General features: G+C 51.1%; 1 protein-coding gene across 16 annotated transcripts in view; it reads right to left on the bottom strand.

Moving 5' to 3' along the window:
* Positions 1-16,397, bottom strand: part of SPTAN1 (spectrin alpha, non-erythrocytic 1) — a 58,436-nt gene that overhangs the window by 8,269 nt on the left and 33,770 nt on the right. For 8 of the 16 annotated variants that reach the window (XM_027556459.1, XM_027556466.1, XM_027556465.1 and 5 more), the window contains 19 exons: positions 16,360-16,395; positions 14,241-14,288; positions 13,426-13,517; positions 12,975-13,119; positions 12,693-12,874; positions 12,003-12,102; positions 11,681-11,878; positions 11,431-11,577; positions 9,935-10,038; positions 9,667-9,829; positions 9,257-9,271; positions 7,522-7,653; positions 7,131-7,268; positions 6,184-6,288; positions 4,666-4,874; positions 3,550-3,670; positions 3,244-3,365; positions 2,776-2,908; positions 1,058-1,156 (listed from right to left, as the gene is read on the bottom strand). In XM_027556459.1, the coding sequence (XP_027412260.1) occupies positions 1,058-1,156; positions 2,776-2,908; positions 3,244-3,365; positions 3,550-3,670; positions 4,666-4,874; positions 6,184-6,288; positions 7,131-7,268; positions 7,522-7,653; positions 9,257-9,271; positions 9,667-9,829; positions 9,935-10,038; positions 11,431-11,577; positions 11,681-11,878; positions 12,003-12,102; positions 12,693-12,874; positions 12,975-13,119; positions 13,426-13,517; positions 14,241-14,288; positions 16,360-16,395 (2,289 nt within the window). The remainder of the gene's footprint in view (positions 1-1,057; positions 1,157-2,775; positions 2,909-3,243; positions 3,366-3,549; positions 3,671-4,665; positions 4,875-6,183; positions 6,289-7,130; positions 7,269-7,521; positions 7,654-9,256; positions 9,272-9,666; positions 9,830-9,934; positions 10,039-11,430; positions 11,578-11,680; positions 11,879-12,002; positions 12,103-12,692; positions 12,875-12,974; positions 13,120-13,425; positions 13,518-14,240; positions 14,289-16,359; positions 16,396-16,397) is intronic. The other 8 variants (XM_027556473.1, XM_027556468.1, XM_027556467.1 and 5 more) reach the window with 2 other exon arrangements.

Here is a 16,397-nt window from a genome sequence, read left to right as displayed (position 1 = left end):
CAAAGAACACTGGAGAGCGCCATCTTACAGGCTTAAAGGACAGAGAATGCTGGCGCGGGCGCACGAGTGTGCTGAGTCCTGCACGCGCCTCGTCTTTGTGGACACTGGTCTGTATCTGAAATTAGCCTCTATCAGGTTATCTGCCCATGAGGGCAAGAAGTAAAGCTCCTCAGCAAACATGGATTTTAACTACACTGTTACCACAACACCAGGAGCAAACCTCTCATCTGATCGCCAGGGCAAATTCTGTGATGAGCAATCTTACTCACTCATGACATGTTTGTGACAGGAAATCAGAGTTGGTAGAAGTCATCTGTCTTGCGGAGCTCATGACAGATTGAGGGCACTGCATTTAGCCCGGATTTCAACCTGGGAGTGACCTCACTTCACTGCTACTGAGAAAGTACCAAGATATCTCCCTTATTTTTTGCTTTCACCCTAAAAGGCTGTTTGAATGCAATGAACCTTGAGTTTTAACAGATGCGTTTGTCCAATGTCCGAGAGAGCAGCCGGGTTTTACCCTCGATGTATACCAATCCAACAGGTGCCATTTAACTTTGTGGGTGGCTCTGCATGAGGAGAGAGTCTGGCGCGGGGGTGGGTCCGACCCGGAGGTGTCAGCTGGGGCCATCTCTGGTGGGGGCTTTAGGGGTGACGACCTGTGTGTTCTACCACCTCTATAAAGAGCTGAATTCCTGGAGAAGAAACTAGAAGAGCAGCCCCATGGCAATGCCAGTGTCCCAAAAGGACTAGCAGGTCTACTGTTTTGCCTAATTAAGGCAGAAAAATTCAAGTGCTGCAAAGTCAGCTGTACTTGTTGACTTCAGAAGAGGAGGGGATCTCCCTGGTGGTCCAGTGTCTAAGACTAAGCTCCCAATGCAGGGGGCCCCCTGGTCAGGGGACTAGATCCCATATGCTGCAACTAAGAGCCTGTACGCTGCCACTGAAACCCAGCAAAGCCAAATAAATAAATATTAACAAAAAAAGAAGGAGGGCTATCCAGTTAATCATGGAATACAGGGATGCAACTGCTATTGGGAAGAGAGACCAGGCTCACCTTCTTAACCAGGTCCTGGCCGTTGGTGCAGACATCATTCACTCGGTCCTTGTGGACAGTGAAGTCCGTCTCGAAGGCTTCGTGTTTCTTCAGCAAGCCCTGCAGTGGAAGCAGCCAAGCCAACTCCTGAGAGCCTGGCATAGGTGGTGGGCAGGACTACAGAGGAGCAGGACTAGGGGTGCCCTCACAGGGACCCCAGTCAGCTGGGGCAAAGACGACAATGGATACAGAATAAACTGGAAATCATAAAGTGTTAAGCGTGACTAGAGGTGGGTGGACCAGGGAAGGCCTTTCTGAAGAGGTGAAGCTCTTGCCAGTCAACCAGCACAGGCCTTCTGTTCCCTGGAGAGCACAGAATGGACACGGAGGAACCTTCAGATAAGCACCAACTGAACAGTGATGCCTGCCCTAAGATTTAACTCAAGCATGTCTCCTGGGGACCTTCAAAGTCTCGTCTTTCCCTCCACACAGCTGAAGCACTGGAGACAGTGCCCCTTGTGTTGGCTTTCAGGAAACTCAGCAATGCAGAGGACAGGAGACCACTGCCTGCTTCTCCCATCTACCTGCATCCCCCGACCATCTGGGAGGATTCCCACTGGCAGAAGCGTGGCTCAGGTGCCGCTTCAACCATCGGGAATGCATACTCTGCTTCCACAACTGGGGGCACGGATGGAGGAACACTCACTACAAAGTACCACTCCTCTTATGAAGAGGGGAGCCAGGCTGCTCTGTCCCACAGGCCAGGCCTTAAAGCCCCTGCAGCCTTGCCTTGGCCTCCGTTACCGCCGCCCACAGAAGCTGATCTAACCTTGTTGGACAGTGAGAGGCCACTGAGACGTCCCAGTCAGAGCCACGTGAATGACGTCACCACGGACTTCACAGCCCAGTGACCCTCTGCCTCAGTGCAGTTGTGTGAGAGGTCCCAGGGAGAGCAGCTGAGAAAATGCCCATTAATTCAGATTCACGGGGAAGAAACTGCTCTCTTTAGTGTTGTTCCACAGCAATGGCTAACCAAGGTACTGAGGAGGTGTGTTGTGGGTTGAACTGTGTGCTCAAGATACCAAGTCCTAACCCAGCACCTAGGAATGTGGAAACAAGGTCTTTGCAGATGCGACTGACTTAAGACGTGGGTGTCCGGGTGGCCCTAATCCAGTATGACTGATGTCCCACGTGTATGAGAAGAGGGGAATCCGAATATGGACACACCCAGAGACAATGCCATGGAAAACACAGAAGGAAGACCAGCAGCCCTGGGAGAGCAGGACAGAGACGGAGCTCCACTGCTACAAGCCGAGCTCCCGGAGCTGGAGGAGGCAGCAAAGTGGAACAGCAGGCCCTACTGACACCTTGATCCCGGACCTCTGGCTCCCCAAACTAAGACAAAACAAGCTCCTGTAGTTTTTAAAGCCACCTAGCTTGTGGTAATTGTTAAGGCAGTCACAGGACACTGAAGAGGTCCCGGCAACCTGTGGTGATGATACCAGAGATACTGCTGGGCTGACAACAGGGTTCCTTCCAAGAACCCCATGAGTCGAGGCAGACAGAATCACCCCAATTCTGTCTACACAAAGGCGAGAGTCTCTGACACGGGCTCCTGAGGACTGAGAGTCGCCAAGGAGACCTTGCCTGACAGCCCTGAATGCTCTCCTGGTAAAAGCATGGCCACTGAGCAAGCAGGCGAAAAGGGTGGTCAGCGGGCAGCAGCCCCGGTCTCTGACCTGGATGGCAGCAAGAGTGTCTCCATAATCTTCACTGGCCACCAGGGTCATCTTCTCATTGATCCAGGCTTCCTCCTCCTCCACGTTGGCTACAAACTGCTGATATTCCAAAGATTCTTCTAGCCGCTGGCCCCTAATTGCAGGGAATAGTTAAAAAAATCAGCCATAAGTTCCTCTAACTTGGACGCTTAAAAACATGAGTGCTGTGTGGGTTGTAAATGGTTCATTCAAGCCCTTCTCCTCCTCCTAACATGAAACAGCCAGTGCTGATGAAACAGGAAGCTCTAGAACCATATGTGGGGTCCAGCTCGGGACTACACGGAAGGGGACCAGCTCAGCCTGGGGCTGTCAGAGACGCTTCTGAAGCAAGGTGACTGTGGCACGGTGCACCCCAGGAAGAGGTCCCGAAGGGCTGGAGGGCCCAGAGCCCTGAGCAAGCCCCACCCACTGTGCCCCCAGCCCACTCACCGGGCAGCTGCCAGCTGCTTCAGCTCCTTCCAGTGCTCCACGAACTGCGCCAGGCGCTGCTGAATCTCCTCCTTCCCGATGGTGTTGTCATCAGACAGCTTCTTTCCAGTGTCCAGGACACCCTGACGGGCGAGAGCAATTAGACTCACAGTGGTCACGCCTGCTCCTTCATGCTTCCAGGAAAGGGTCTCAAAATCCGATTCAGACTTTCCCCACCGCTCTCTGGGACGAGGGGCTGTAAACACTGCAGAGACCTTAGCAAGACGAGCTTGTCTAGGCCCATTCAGCTAGGAGGCGCCCCCTCACCTGAATGGCCGGCTCGTGGGCAGCCAGCTCTGCTTCCAGCCGTTTGTGCTTCTTCCTCAGGTTCTGGACGCCCGTCAGGTCACGGCCGTAGTCCTCTGAGCTCACCAGCAGCTTCTTTTCCCTGGACAACACAGGTAGGCAGTCAGCCTCCGTGTCAACTGGAGCTGCATGGTCACAGAGCTGTGACGTTCACAGACCCCACGGTCTCCTTCCTGCGCCTACCCACCCCTTCAGGAGCGTCTGCGCCACTCTTCTAGGGAACAAAGCCTCCACTTCCCAATGCAGAGTCCACGCACGCCTCAAGGAGCACCCACTGTGCGCGGCTCTGCAAGGGCTGCAGGAGAACAGGAGGAGCCACTGCGGACACCCCATCAATCCCACCTTATCAAACATACGCCTGCCCCAGGTGGCGCCATGTGATGATGCTACTAGAAACAGCTTTCTTTAAACAACTCTTTTTTTTTAATTTTGGCCTCATTGTGTGGCACATGGGATCTTCGATCCTGGACCATGGATAAAAACTGTACCCTCTGAAGTGGAAACGCCAAGTCTTAACTGCTGGACTACCAGGGAAGTCCCATAAATAGCTTTTTAAGGAAGTGAGGAATTGAGAGGATCTTGGCAAAAAGAGAATCGGGTAGCAGAGAATGAGATGGTTGGAAGCCATCACCGACTCAATGGACATGAGTTTGAGCAAACTCCAGAAGCTGGTGAAGGACAGGGATGCCTGGTGTGCTGCAGTCCATGGCGTCACAAAGAGTCGGACATGACAAAGTGACTGACAATCAACAATCACAATCTGTCCTTAAAAATGGTCTGTTTACATGCTCTTTCATCTGAAAAAAGTACACTAGAATTCTGGGGGCGGGATGATAAAAACAAACCACAGCAAATTTCCCTTACCCCAAGCAGCAGTCTTCCCCAGGTGGACCTCACTAACGTTACCAGTCACCAGACACCAGGAGGGGAAGCAGAGACGTCCCACCACAGGCGTGTGGCAAGGCTGGGCCGAGCTGGGCCCAGAATCTGACCCATGTCCGCCTCGCCACCAGGGTCCAGGAGAGAATGAACCCCAGGGTTCCTAAGGCTCTGGGGACGCCGAGCGGGAGCACGTACTTGATCCAGGACTCCTCATCATCCATGTCCCGGAAAAACTGGTGCAGGCGGTGGGACTCATTCAGCCTAGCTCGCCGCGAGGCGGCCATGCTCTTGATCTTCTGGAAACGGCCGTTGATGGCGTCCCGCTTGTCCTTCACCTGGGAGGTGTCGAAGGCGCTGCTGGTCATCAGGCTGTCCGCCTGGCTGTTGAGGTCCTTCAGGCGGTCCTGGGGCCAGGGACACGGCAGAGGGTCAGAAATCTGGGTCTCCCAAGAGCATTTGCTTGTGAATCAGAACTTCTTCACTGAGGGGCTGGTTTAGGGGTGTGGACCCCTGGGGCTCTAAGAGATCAAAACTATTTTCATAACAATACAAAAACATCTGCCTTTTTCTTCTCTTTTACTGCATGAACATTTGCACTCATGGTGCAAAACCCACAGCGGAGGTGCCACTGCTCAAGTCAGTGGCAAACTATGAGCAGAAATCTGATTCTTCACTGCTACCACTTTTCAGCAAAAACCGCTCTTTCACTTAAGCACATCCTTAAACAAGAAGCCAAGTTGTTAATTTTATTACATATCCATCTTTGAGTACGTGTCATTTTCATATCCTATCTGATAAAATGGGGAACCCACACAAAGTACTTCTGTGGGTGCTGAAGTCCATGACTGTCCAAAGGAGAAGCACGTTCCGAGCTGAACTGGCCACTTCTTTCACAGACCATCATTTTCACTCGGAAGAACGGCCAATAAACTATGGTCATTCTTAACTTTGGGAGTGACAAATACTTTATCGCGGATGAATAAAGTGAACCTGTCACTTTAAAGAAAACTGAGTTTATTGCTAATGATAAAATTCAAACTTTCCTGAGAAAATTAGAATTCTGGACAATTGGCATCCACCTCCAGGAGCCTGACAACTTTCAGACACCTGAAGACCTTTTCCCCCTTGAGACTGACTCTAAAGGACCTGGTGCATTCGGGGAAGGACAGCAATGTTCATCCCTGAGTCTCAGAGCCATTTTATACTCTAAACTACTTCTGACAGCTCGTAGGACAGTTTATACAGATTTTACATGTCAACATTTGCCATTAAAAATTAAACGAATGGTTACATTTAAAAAAATGTTTAAGTCAAAAAAATCTCAGCACGTTGCCTACTGTGTGTTTTCATTTACATGACACTCTCTAATGACGAACTAGAGACGGCGAGCAGAGCAGCGGGTGCCGGGGGCCTTCGCACTCCCAGAACAGGGTCTGTATCTTGAATTTGGTGGTAGTGACGCAGATCCACACACTTAATACGACTGCGTGGAACTATGTGCATATACTCACAGAAACAAAACTGAATGCATACAAAAACTGTGAGGCCAAATAAGGTCTATGAATTGTAGCAAAGTAAGATAACTGAAAAACTGTATTAACCCGGTTAAAATAAACCCATCACAAGTTAATGTAAGTAACATATCTTATGCATAATTTCTCACTTTTGCATGTATAATACCCCAGACCGTTGCCTGGGCACCACTCTGCTCACCTCGTGGGCAGAGATATCTGCCTCCAGCAGCTGATGTTTTTTTAGCAAGTTGTTCACAGAAGCCAGGTCTTTGCCATAATCCTCAGAGGCCAGCAGGGCTTCCACCTGGGAGTCAAAGGGGAGATCACTGTTGGCTACAAATGTCTGTCCACCCGCTGCTGCTCTGACTTGGAGTGACCAGCCCCACTGCCCACGCCTTCCCTGTCAGGCACAGACTCAAGGGCCCGTGAGTGTGAACATGCCAGCTGCCTTCACTGGGGCATAGTGGTGGAACACACAGCAGCCCCACTTTCCTAGGGGGAACCTCCCTTGGGCAGAAAGCATCGGTGTGCCTGACAGCACAGGAACGGCATTGGAACACTTTAATTATGCCCTCACTCCGTGATGGTCTGAGGCAGTTATTCAAACGTTCACAAAGAGTTTTTCATGACTTGAAATAACACTACCAATACATACCAACGATAAATTACTCATGGGCTCAAATACACACAGAGCCACGGCTACACAAAAACTCCTGGAAATAAGTGTGGACCAGATGTATATAGAACAGTGGTCTCTAAAATTTTCTCTTTAGGCTTTCTATACTGTACACTGTCTACAGAGACTATGACTAACTCCAGCTTCCTGGCCCTTCACTGTCCTATTTCCACCTGGGCGCAGGCTTGGGGGAGCGGCCTGCACACAAACCCTACCACCTCCTCCTATTCGCATTCTTTGCGGAGACAAGTGATCCAGATCTACATCTCACACAGATAAGCTCTGTCTTCTCTACAGGTTCCCTTCCTCTGCTTAGAAACCCGCCGGAGCACACAGCTCACACCTGACAAGGAAGATTCCTATTAAAGGGGATGTCGGCGAGAGCCCTGCCTGTTCACAGAAGCCCCTGGGGGGAAGGGAGCCGCAGCGTCACCTCAGACCCCCCCTGGTGGGAGAGAGCCCGGTGTCACCTCAGAGAGCCAGAAGTCGAAGTCCTTGATGCCAGTGTTGAAGTTCTGCTGCTTGTTGGCTTCTTTCAGCTTCTGGCTCTTCTCAGCCGACTTCTGCACCAGGAACTGCCACTGGTCAGCTAAGGCGGCCAGCCGGGCCTAGGCGAGAGAAGCAAGTCGTCAGAGACAGGCAGCCCCACAGCCAGCGCCCTGTTGGGAAGCCCTCCTCAGCGAGGTTGATGAAGAGGCTCACAGGCGCTGCTCTCGCTAGCACCATCAGCAGCGCAGACTGAAACCTGGATACTTTCCTAAGACTGAGTTTCAGAGTCACCATCAAGCGGACTCTAATGCTGACAGTGAAGTCCAGCGCCTCTTCTTTCCCGGCCAGGAGGAGGGGAGCTGGGGCCCATACCTTGACGGCATCCTCGCTGCCGGCGCAGGCCCCGCGGTCAATGAGGGAGTTGCCCATGTCGATGACCCCGCGGATCCGGTCCGCATTGGCGTGCAGTTCTGCCTCGAAGGCCTGGTGCTTCTGATGCTTGCTCTGAAAACACCAAAACAAACCCCCCCACTGGCTTTCAAAACCAGGTCCTGTGAGGCAGTGTCTTCAGGAATAAGGGGTTCTCAGAAAGGAGTGGTAGCGAACTTAGAGAACTAGGGGCAGGCAGCAACGCTTTTCTAGAGGCAGTCACAGAATCTGTGAGAAATGCTTCTGGAGTCAGTCTGGTGGGAGTTCAGAGAGAGCAAAGGCACCAGCTCAGGAGCAGGTGAGCTCACTCAACTCCTGAATCAGAGTGAAATTCTACAAGCAAACGCTTTCCAACACTTTTGCAGGAAGTGGCAATGGCCAATTGGAGTTCTCAATCTACCTGTGCATCAATTTCTACGCACGGCTTCCTCCCTAGGGACAGAAGCTCTAGGGAATAACACATCTGGCCTCTCATCACCTAGGGTGGCAGTCCCCATGACACCAGGCATACGAGGGTGAGCCTGCCCCACCATCCAGAGAGAACCCTGAAGCTGCCGCAGAACTGGGCTTTCCCAGCTTCTCCTTCAGCAGTGGTCATCATTCAAAACTCCTGGATTTATCAAAATCCAGGCTTGACTGTAGGTAAGAGCTTCATTTTGCTAGAAAAGAGGGCTGGAAGAACGATGGGCATCTGAGGGGCAGGGGCCTGACAGGGAACTTAAAACCCTGCCGAGATACAAGCTGCAGGGGCACCACAGGAGACAACTGAAAGGACACAGCTGTGGGACAGCTCTGGGTGAGAAACGCAGGGCCTCGGGCGAGGATGATATCCAGGGAAAAAATAAAAGGAAAAAAGCAGTGCAACTGGGGAAGGATTCTGCATCACATGTTTCATTTCAGGGGCAGCAACTGTCAGAAGATGGAGGCACGTGGCTGGTGAAATGCAGTGCCAACATAAAGCATCCTGGCCACATACTACTAACACTCAAGCCCAACTACAGAACAAAAAAGGTCTCAGATGCCCACATACCCTGACAAGAGCCCAGGTCCCCTCTTTTCCTGATTGCTATTCGGCTCAATTCCCATCCATTTAAGCCACTTCTAAGCTACATTTTGACTATAGTCTTTCGCTGCCCCTTTGGTGATGTCCACTCTGATCTTAAGCTCTCAAACCAGGCTTCTCGGAGACTTAGAAGCGTTATCACCTGCTACTTTGTGGACCTCTCGCTGTCCCTCTCCAGTGACCAGCACTTCTGGACAAAAGGTCACATGGGCAACGAAACTCTCCTAGCTGGCTCTGCCCCCATCCACCGATAGCCCTGAGTCCACGCCAAGAAGAGCCCAAACTTAGAGAAAAGTAATTTCGTTTTAAAACAGTGCATCTTTGGAAAGAAAGCAGTTCACTGCTGCCCCCCAAATCAAACACTGTACAGAACCTGCCTAAGTGATGAGCCGGGCATGGGGAGGGAGGAGAAAGGGAAGGGCTCAGGCTAATTACAACAGAGAAAGCCACATCCCACAGGGACACTTGGATGGAGTGTGATGGATGATTAGAAACGAAAAGCACGGATGAAGAAGACACCAGCAGACTGTGACCATGATTATGAGAATCTATACACAAGAGCACAGACAATGGAGCTCATTTAACTAAAACTCTTTAAGAAAACATAAAACTTACCAGCAGCTTGGAAAGCTACAAAAACAGATTAAAATAACAAGAGTTCAGTACACAAGAGTTCAGTACACTGATGTGAATATGCAATATCACCTATTCAACAGAAACTGTCATACTTCCCCTGGGAAGGCCAGCATTTGGAAACAGCAGTTTTAAGGGGGCCTTTTCTATAGCTCTAACGCAGGCACAGCCTCAGCAGCGTCAAGTGACGGAAGCAGCTTCTTAACTGGCTCTCATCATTTAGGGGAGGTCTTCCCACCGGTTCACTTACTAAAACAATTTTCTTGGCATTACTGTGGGTAGAAGGAGGTACCTAGAGATAACTCTCCCTTCTAAAGATGCCTTATTTTTAGCAAGAGCTACTCAGGAGCACAGGCTACTTCGGAGACACACACCTCGTGGGTTCAGCTCACCTGGATGTTGGTGGGGTCCTTATATGACTCATCACTTGCAGTCTGTAATTTTTCACTGATCCAAGCTTCAATCTCGTCTACATCCCGGCTGAACTGCTGGAGGGTCTGTGATTCTCCCAGCTTTGACCTCTTCTCAATCATCTGAGCTTTTAGACGGCGCCACCTGAGAAGGTGGAACCGAGAGCAAAAGTGAGCACCCCAAGGAGGTAGTCAGGCCGGGGCTCTCACACAAGTGCAGCAGGACCCGTCAGCTGCACTGACCACCCACCTGTCCAGAACCTCATTGCGCCGGCTGGAGATGTCGCCTTTGGCGTAGTGGCCACCAGCGATGAGCTGGTCAGCAAAGGACTGCAGGGCAGCAATCTTCTCCTCCTGTCGGCAAAGAGAATCGTAAGGTCAGGGCGGGCAAGACGACTGCAGGTCCGAGAAGAGAACGGTTATTTTGGGTGACTAGCTGGTGACGGGATCAGAATACACCGACACTTTAGAAGCAACAGTGTAAAAAGCCAGAGGAAAGCTTGATTTCAATCATTATTAGAGTAGAGTTTAACTCAAGAAGGTGCCAGGTCATGCTGGGGTGGGGCCGGGGTTTGAACACCAGCAGACATCACAAATGAACTAGGCTTCATCACCTATGAGACGTAGTCCACTGGAAAAGGGAAATTGGGCTTCACAGGGAATTAATTCCTGGGCGGTCCCATGGTTAAGACTCTATGTTTCCAATGCAGAGGGCACAGGTTCAACCCCTGGTAGAGGAACTAAGATCCTACATGACTCAAGGAGTGGCCAAAAAAATTTAGGCTTCACAGAAAAAGATCATCAGATTTTCAACAAAACGGTTTACAAGCCAAAGACTTTTGTAACTTTCTGGTTCATCTTCATATATGCACTTACCTACCCACAAATTTGTTTTTCTTCCCTTTCACTATAAAAAATTTCCCCTGTGGCATCTGTTCTCAAAATCTTTAAAATGCCAGAATTTATATACAAAGTTTAAAAAAACTATTTACGTATGTCACTTTTTCTAGACTGCACAGGTTTCACTAGACCCAGTGGGGACTACACTGCTTCCTGTGCAGTCACCACCAAGTGCTTTATTCATGTGTTTCTTCTGGCTGTGCGGGGTCTCTGCTGCTGCACGTGGGTTTTCTCTAGTTGTGTGTGGGATTCTCACTGCAGTCACTTCTCTTGTTGCGGAGCACAAGACTCTAGGCGCTCGGGCTTCAGCAGCTGTGGCACATAGGCCATAGGCTCAGTAACTACAACTCGTGGGCTTAGCTGCCCCACGGCGTGAAGAATCTTCCAGACCAGGGAGTGAACCCACGTCCCCTGCATTCACAGGCAGATTCCTATCCACTGCGCCACCAGGGAATTCCCACCACCAAGTATTCTAATTCGAGGAAGTTGCCAAAGCTCTCCAGCCGAGTTAAGCAAACAGAAGCTATCTTTGGTTCTAATCACTGAGAGCAGGCAAAGAGAACATGCCAACAGAGACAGAAGACATCAATCTGGGAAAACCCAGCTACAGGATCTAAGGTGCAAAGGCCTTCTTGCTCTTGTCTAGTTGCTTAGTTGTGTCTGACTCTTTATGACCCCATGGACTGTAGCCCACCAGACCCCTCTGTCTGTGGGAATTTTCCAGACAAGAATACTGCAGTGGGTTGCCACTTCCTCCTCTGGAGGATCTTCCTGACCCAGGGGTCAAACCAGTCTCCTGCACAGCAGGTGGATTCTTTACCGCCGAGCCACTGGGGAAGCCCCTACCTGGACATTAATTGCTTTATCAAAGTCCTCGTGTTTTTTGATCAGAGCCTCCACACTGTCTAGCGAGTCCCCTTTGTCTTCTGTGTTCAGAAAGGCCTCTCGGGCAGCCATCCAGTTCTCGGCCTGCTCGCAATCCCGATGGAACAGCTAAAGAAGGGGAGAGGGATGTGAGGAGACAAGGAGCCTCTGGCACAAAACACCTGGTCTGAAATCCTGTGGCAAACAGGAAGCTACCATCCAGAGCAGGTACCTGCAATTCAAGGCACTGATCCAGCATCATCCTGCGCTGGACCCAGGCCTTCTCAAGGTCTGCACGCTCCTGGTCTAGAACATCGAGCTTCTCCTTGATCTCGGGGCTGGCGTAGTGCCCATGAGCCAACAGCTGCTGCCCAAACTGCTCGAATGCCTGGAAAGTGCCAGCTCTGGCATCAATTTCTGTCCGGTGTTCCTGCCAAGAGGAGGGAAGGGATTAGGTAACTGGCAGGAGGAGCTGCCCACTCTCACATCAACCACTAAAGTCCTCCTGGCCTGGCAGGGTCACCATGTATGCGTTGCTCAGCAGGCCGACCCACCTGGTGTCGCTCCAGCAGGGCCTCAGCTCCGGTGACATCCTTGGCTAGCTCGTCTGAGGACACCAGACCTCGGATTCCATTGATCCAAGACATGAGGTCCCTGGAAACCAGAGCCACAGAGGAATGGCTATTACATTCCCTGGCAAGTGGGCCTTCTGCCCAGGAAAAGAGAGGACTCCTAAGTCTTGTCTCAGAAAGTTATTTGGGATTAACCTATTGAATCAGGCTAGAGCTCTGAGTTGGACATGACTGAGCGACTTCACTTTCACTTTCACGCATTGGGGAAGGAAATGGCAATGCACTCCAGTGTTCTTGCCTGGAGAATCCCAGGGACGGGGGAGCCTGGTGGGCTGCCGTCTATGGGGTCGCAGAGTCAGACATGACTAAAGCGACTTAGCAGCAGCAGCAGCAGCAGCAGAGCTCTGAGTAAATTATTCCAAAGCCTCTTGTCTTACTGAATTAATAACTTTAAAAAATCAAGAAGTCCTCACAGAAAGAACAAACAGGTATATAAGATCTCAGGATCTTGGTTCCCTGACCAGGAATTGAACCTGGGCCCTTACCAGTGAAACCACCAGGTCCTAACCATTGGACCACCAAGTAATTCCCAGGATCAAACCTGAGATGTGTTCAGCCTACGCATGTATTTCATCCAGCTAGAAAGGCCTCTGGCCCGAGCCTGCTTCTCACCGGAAGTCGCTGAGGAAGCGCTGCAGGTCGTGGGAGTCGCCCAGCTTGGCCTTGCGCTGGTCGGCACGCTTGCCCAGGCTGCTCCATGCCTGGTTCAGCTCAGTGCACTTCTCCTGCAGGTCCTCTGCCGACTCGGGGTGGGACTGGATCAGGCGCTCGGCTGTCTCCCCGAGCGAGTTCACCTGGGGAAGAAAGAGGTGAGAGTGAGAGGCGGGGAAGGGGGAGTGTGGCCTCCGGCAGAACTGAGGAAAGCCAACTCTGCGTCCGTGCGCCGCCTCTCACCTTGTCACCAAGGGCTGCGAGGTCCCTCTCGAAGCCCTCGTGCTTGCGCTGCAGGGCCTGGACACTGGCCAGGTCGTGGCCGTAGTTGTCTGTGTTTAGAGCCTGGTTCTTCTCTTCGATCCACTCTTTGGTTTCGTCAGCATCTCTGTAGGTAAGACGCACGTTCACATTCATGAGTGCAGAGTATGGCTGCCTTGACCCCAGTGTGTTTCACTGGCACATGTCAGCGGCCCACCAACTGCGCTCTAAATGGCACGGAGCACATGTCCACCCGCTCAGCAGTACTGACTGAGCATCCATCAAGTGCCAGAGCACCAGCACGGACAAGATCCAGCCAAGGTGAACCTGACCGTCGCCGGCTCCTTCTCCTGCCAGCCTGGGCTGCCCCTCACCTGTGGAGCCCACCCCTCACTGCCGCAGGACCACTCCTGCCCGTGGAGCCACCCCTCACCTGTGGAACCGCTGCACTTCATGGGCACTGCCCAAGAGTTGGCTCCGCTCCTCAGCCAGCTGCTGCAGGGACCGCCAGCGCTCGTTCAGCTCCTGCCGGAGGACAGGAGGCGTCAGCCCACACCTGACTCCAGGAAAAGGGCAGAACCAGAGCCCTGGTGGCTTCACGAGAAAGGAAAGCCTGGGGCACCGAGGACTTCCTGGTTCCGACCTTCCCAGTTCAATCGGTGAGCACACCATGATAGCCAAAGTCCAGAAAGTCAGATCTGGCCACAGCTTGCCAGACCCCATGGTGCAAACACTCTGCCAGCACCCAGCTTGGAATGGCTGTGGAAGCAGCAGGAGAGAGGAAGCTGATCTGTCCTCATCTCAGTGCCTAGCCCGGTGCCTGCCTCACAGCATCAGCTTCGGAACGACTGCCGAGTGGACAGAGTCCCACGTCTGCCGCCCCGGACTTATCTTGGCGGCACCACTGGGGGGGAAGCAGCCTGAGCACAGCGTGGCTGTAGGACCCTGTCCTCAGAGGACAAACCAGCCTGGGGCCCAAAAAGGAGTCAGGAAAGGCCTTCACTGCCTTCCGGATAACACGCTCCCCACAGCTCCCAGCCCTCCGGGAGGCCCCGGCAGAACTGGGTGAGCCTATCATGGCTCCTGCCACACAAAGAGAACAACAGTGACCAGGACACCTTTGGAGCCACGAGAGTGACAACTGCTACAGCTCACACAACTTGTGAGGACAAGAGCCTTGCTGAAGACGGGAGCAGGACATGAGGAAGGAGACCAGGGAGGACCAGGGAAGCTGTCCTGGTGTCTTACCTTGATGGAATTAAAGGTGGCCACGGTGTGAACCATCAGGCGAGCAGACTATGTGGGGAGGGAAGCAGAAGAGCAAACTAATCACGTGTCTGCTGATTACAAGAGAAATCTGAGATGCAAGTGCCATTAATTAGGGCCCAATTGTCCACCAAATGATTGTAAAAGAATACTGTCAAATTTCTGAACAGAGCAGCAATAAAGTACCAACAAGGAGAAAGTCAGGCAGAAACGCAAGTGCACAATCACATCCAACTCAATGGTTAATTTTACATGAAGAGTGAAAGAACAGTGGAAACCATAATTAAAACAGTTGACTAGACAGAAAAAAGCAGCTCAAAGACTACTGTGTCTTTTTCTTGTTCCTACTATAGGAGAAGAGTCCAGAAAACACACTCAATGGAAGAAATGCTGCCAGCTGAGACTATTTAAACACTCAAGTGCACCAATAATTTCATTTCTATTTATGGTTACTGGATTGTTACTCCTTCTAACAGTGGCCCCTTGAACTAAGGGAAACAACCTTACTGGATGAGAAAGAAAAGACACTGATGAATTAGCTTCCTCTCATCAATGTCACTTTTAAAAATCGTGCCCCTTGGGCTCTCAGAGCTGACCCGGTTTAATCAGAAAGAAACCCCACTTGACAGGCATGTGAGGCCTGTAATCCTCAAGTACATAACAAAAAGGAGGAGCCGAGTGTGTATGTAGGGAAGTCGGGCTCCTGGAATGTTCCAGGGACACACCCAGACGATGTTTTCAACCAGTGTGGGTGTGTATAGGGGTCAGAAAGCAGACAGCCATTGTTTCCCATTCTTTTCAGAATCAGGAAGTACTGGTGTTTATCAAGTCATCTGATATGTATTTCTGAAAAAATGTGTTACCAGAAAAACTCTGGCAAACTCTGCCAGATGTCAAATAGATAAGGATGCTGCCCATTCATGACACCAATGACTAAATTTTGTTATGTAAGGAAATTAAGACAGAGAAAAAAGGAGAAAGTGGAATAAAAGGAAACATGCATCTTTCCAAGCAATTTACAGTCTATTTAATAAGCAGAATGGTCAGAGCCTGGGGAGATAAGGAGGCCAAAGAAACAAATCCCTTTCAACCTAGGTCCCCGCGACAAGCCAGGTGACAGGGCTGTGAAGTACCAAACGAGGGACTGGTGTGAGAGCCTGTTGCTAGGTTTTCATGCTTTCTTTATATTTTAGGAAGATATGACTTCACGAAGAAACCTGCTTTTTCCAGCTTGTCTATAACTTAAGGGACATATTCCTGACGAGCTGAGTCAGGAGGAAAGATGCTCCAATTGGCATTGAGCAGCTGGCTCCATAATCATGGCCATAAGCACTACACACGAGAACGCTCCCTGGGCCTGCTGCTCAGAGTTACGTCCACCTGGCTAAGCACCACCCCAGTCTCTGTGGAACAACGTCCACTGCAGCTTGTAAACATCTCGCCTCAGGACATGGACTTTCCATCAAGCCTTTCTTAGGCACCAGGAGAAAGCGGTCAGGCGGATGTTGAAAAGAAACTCTTCTCCCGTTTTCATCTTCATGTCATTTCCTCTAGAGCTGCAGTCCTACTGGTGGGACCATGCCTCACTATGCAGCATGACCTCTGCGAACTGCAGTCATCCCCATATCCTTGGTTCTTAAGGGGAAAGGGTCCCAGGACCCCCCAAGGTACTAAAATTCATGGATGCTCAAGTCCCTTAGAGCTGACGCCCTGTGTGCTCAGGTTCTGAATCCTTGGATTCAACCAACCATGGATCGAATGCCAGCATTTTCAATTGCTGGTTGGTTGAATCCAAACATAGATGGCCAACTGTACACTCCGGCAGAGACAGTATGTGACAAGCTCAACCCCTACCTGAACTTGTGCTGAGCGTCTGCAGGAAGACATGCTGCTTCTGTGTTATTAAGCATCACATTTCAAGACGTGACCGATTCAAAGAATATTAACACCAGGGTCAGAAAGACACCAGGCCACACAAGGCCAGAAATGACCACACTCAGACAAGCCTAACTACTCAGAAACAGGCACGCTAGAAAAGGACATGAAGCATTTCTGGTCCTGGAAAACCTCTGGAATTAACAATTTGCAGAGAAACTCTTACCTTCCAAGGGGAGGCTGTCTTGGAATCAGATTCATCCT

The sequence above is a fragment of the Bos indicus x Bos taurus genome, chromosome 11 (assembly GCF_003369695.1).
Source record: "Bos indicus x Bos taurus breed Angus x Brahman F1 hybrid chromosome 11, Bos_hybrid_MaternalHap_v2.0, whole genome shotgun sequence".
Taxonomy (NCBI): domain Eukaryota; kingdom Metazoa; phylum Chordata; class Mammalia; order Artiodactyla; family Bovidae; genus Bos; species Bos indicus x Bos taurus.
Note: the sequence above shows the minus strand (reverse complement) of the source record. Positions and strands in the feature narration are given on the sequence as shown.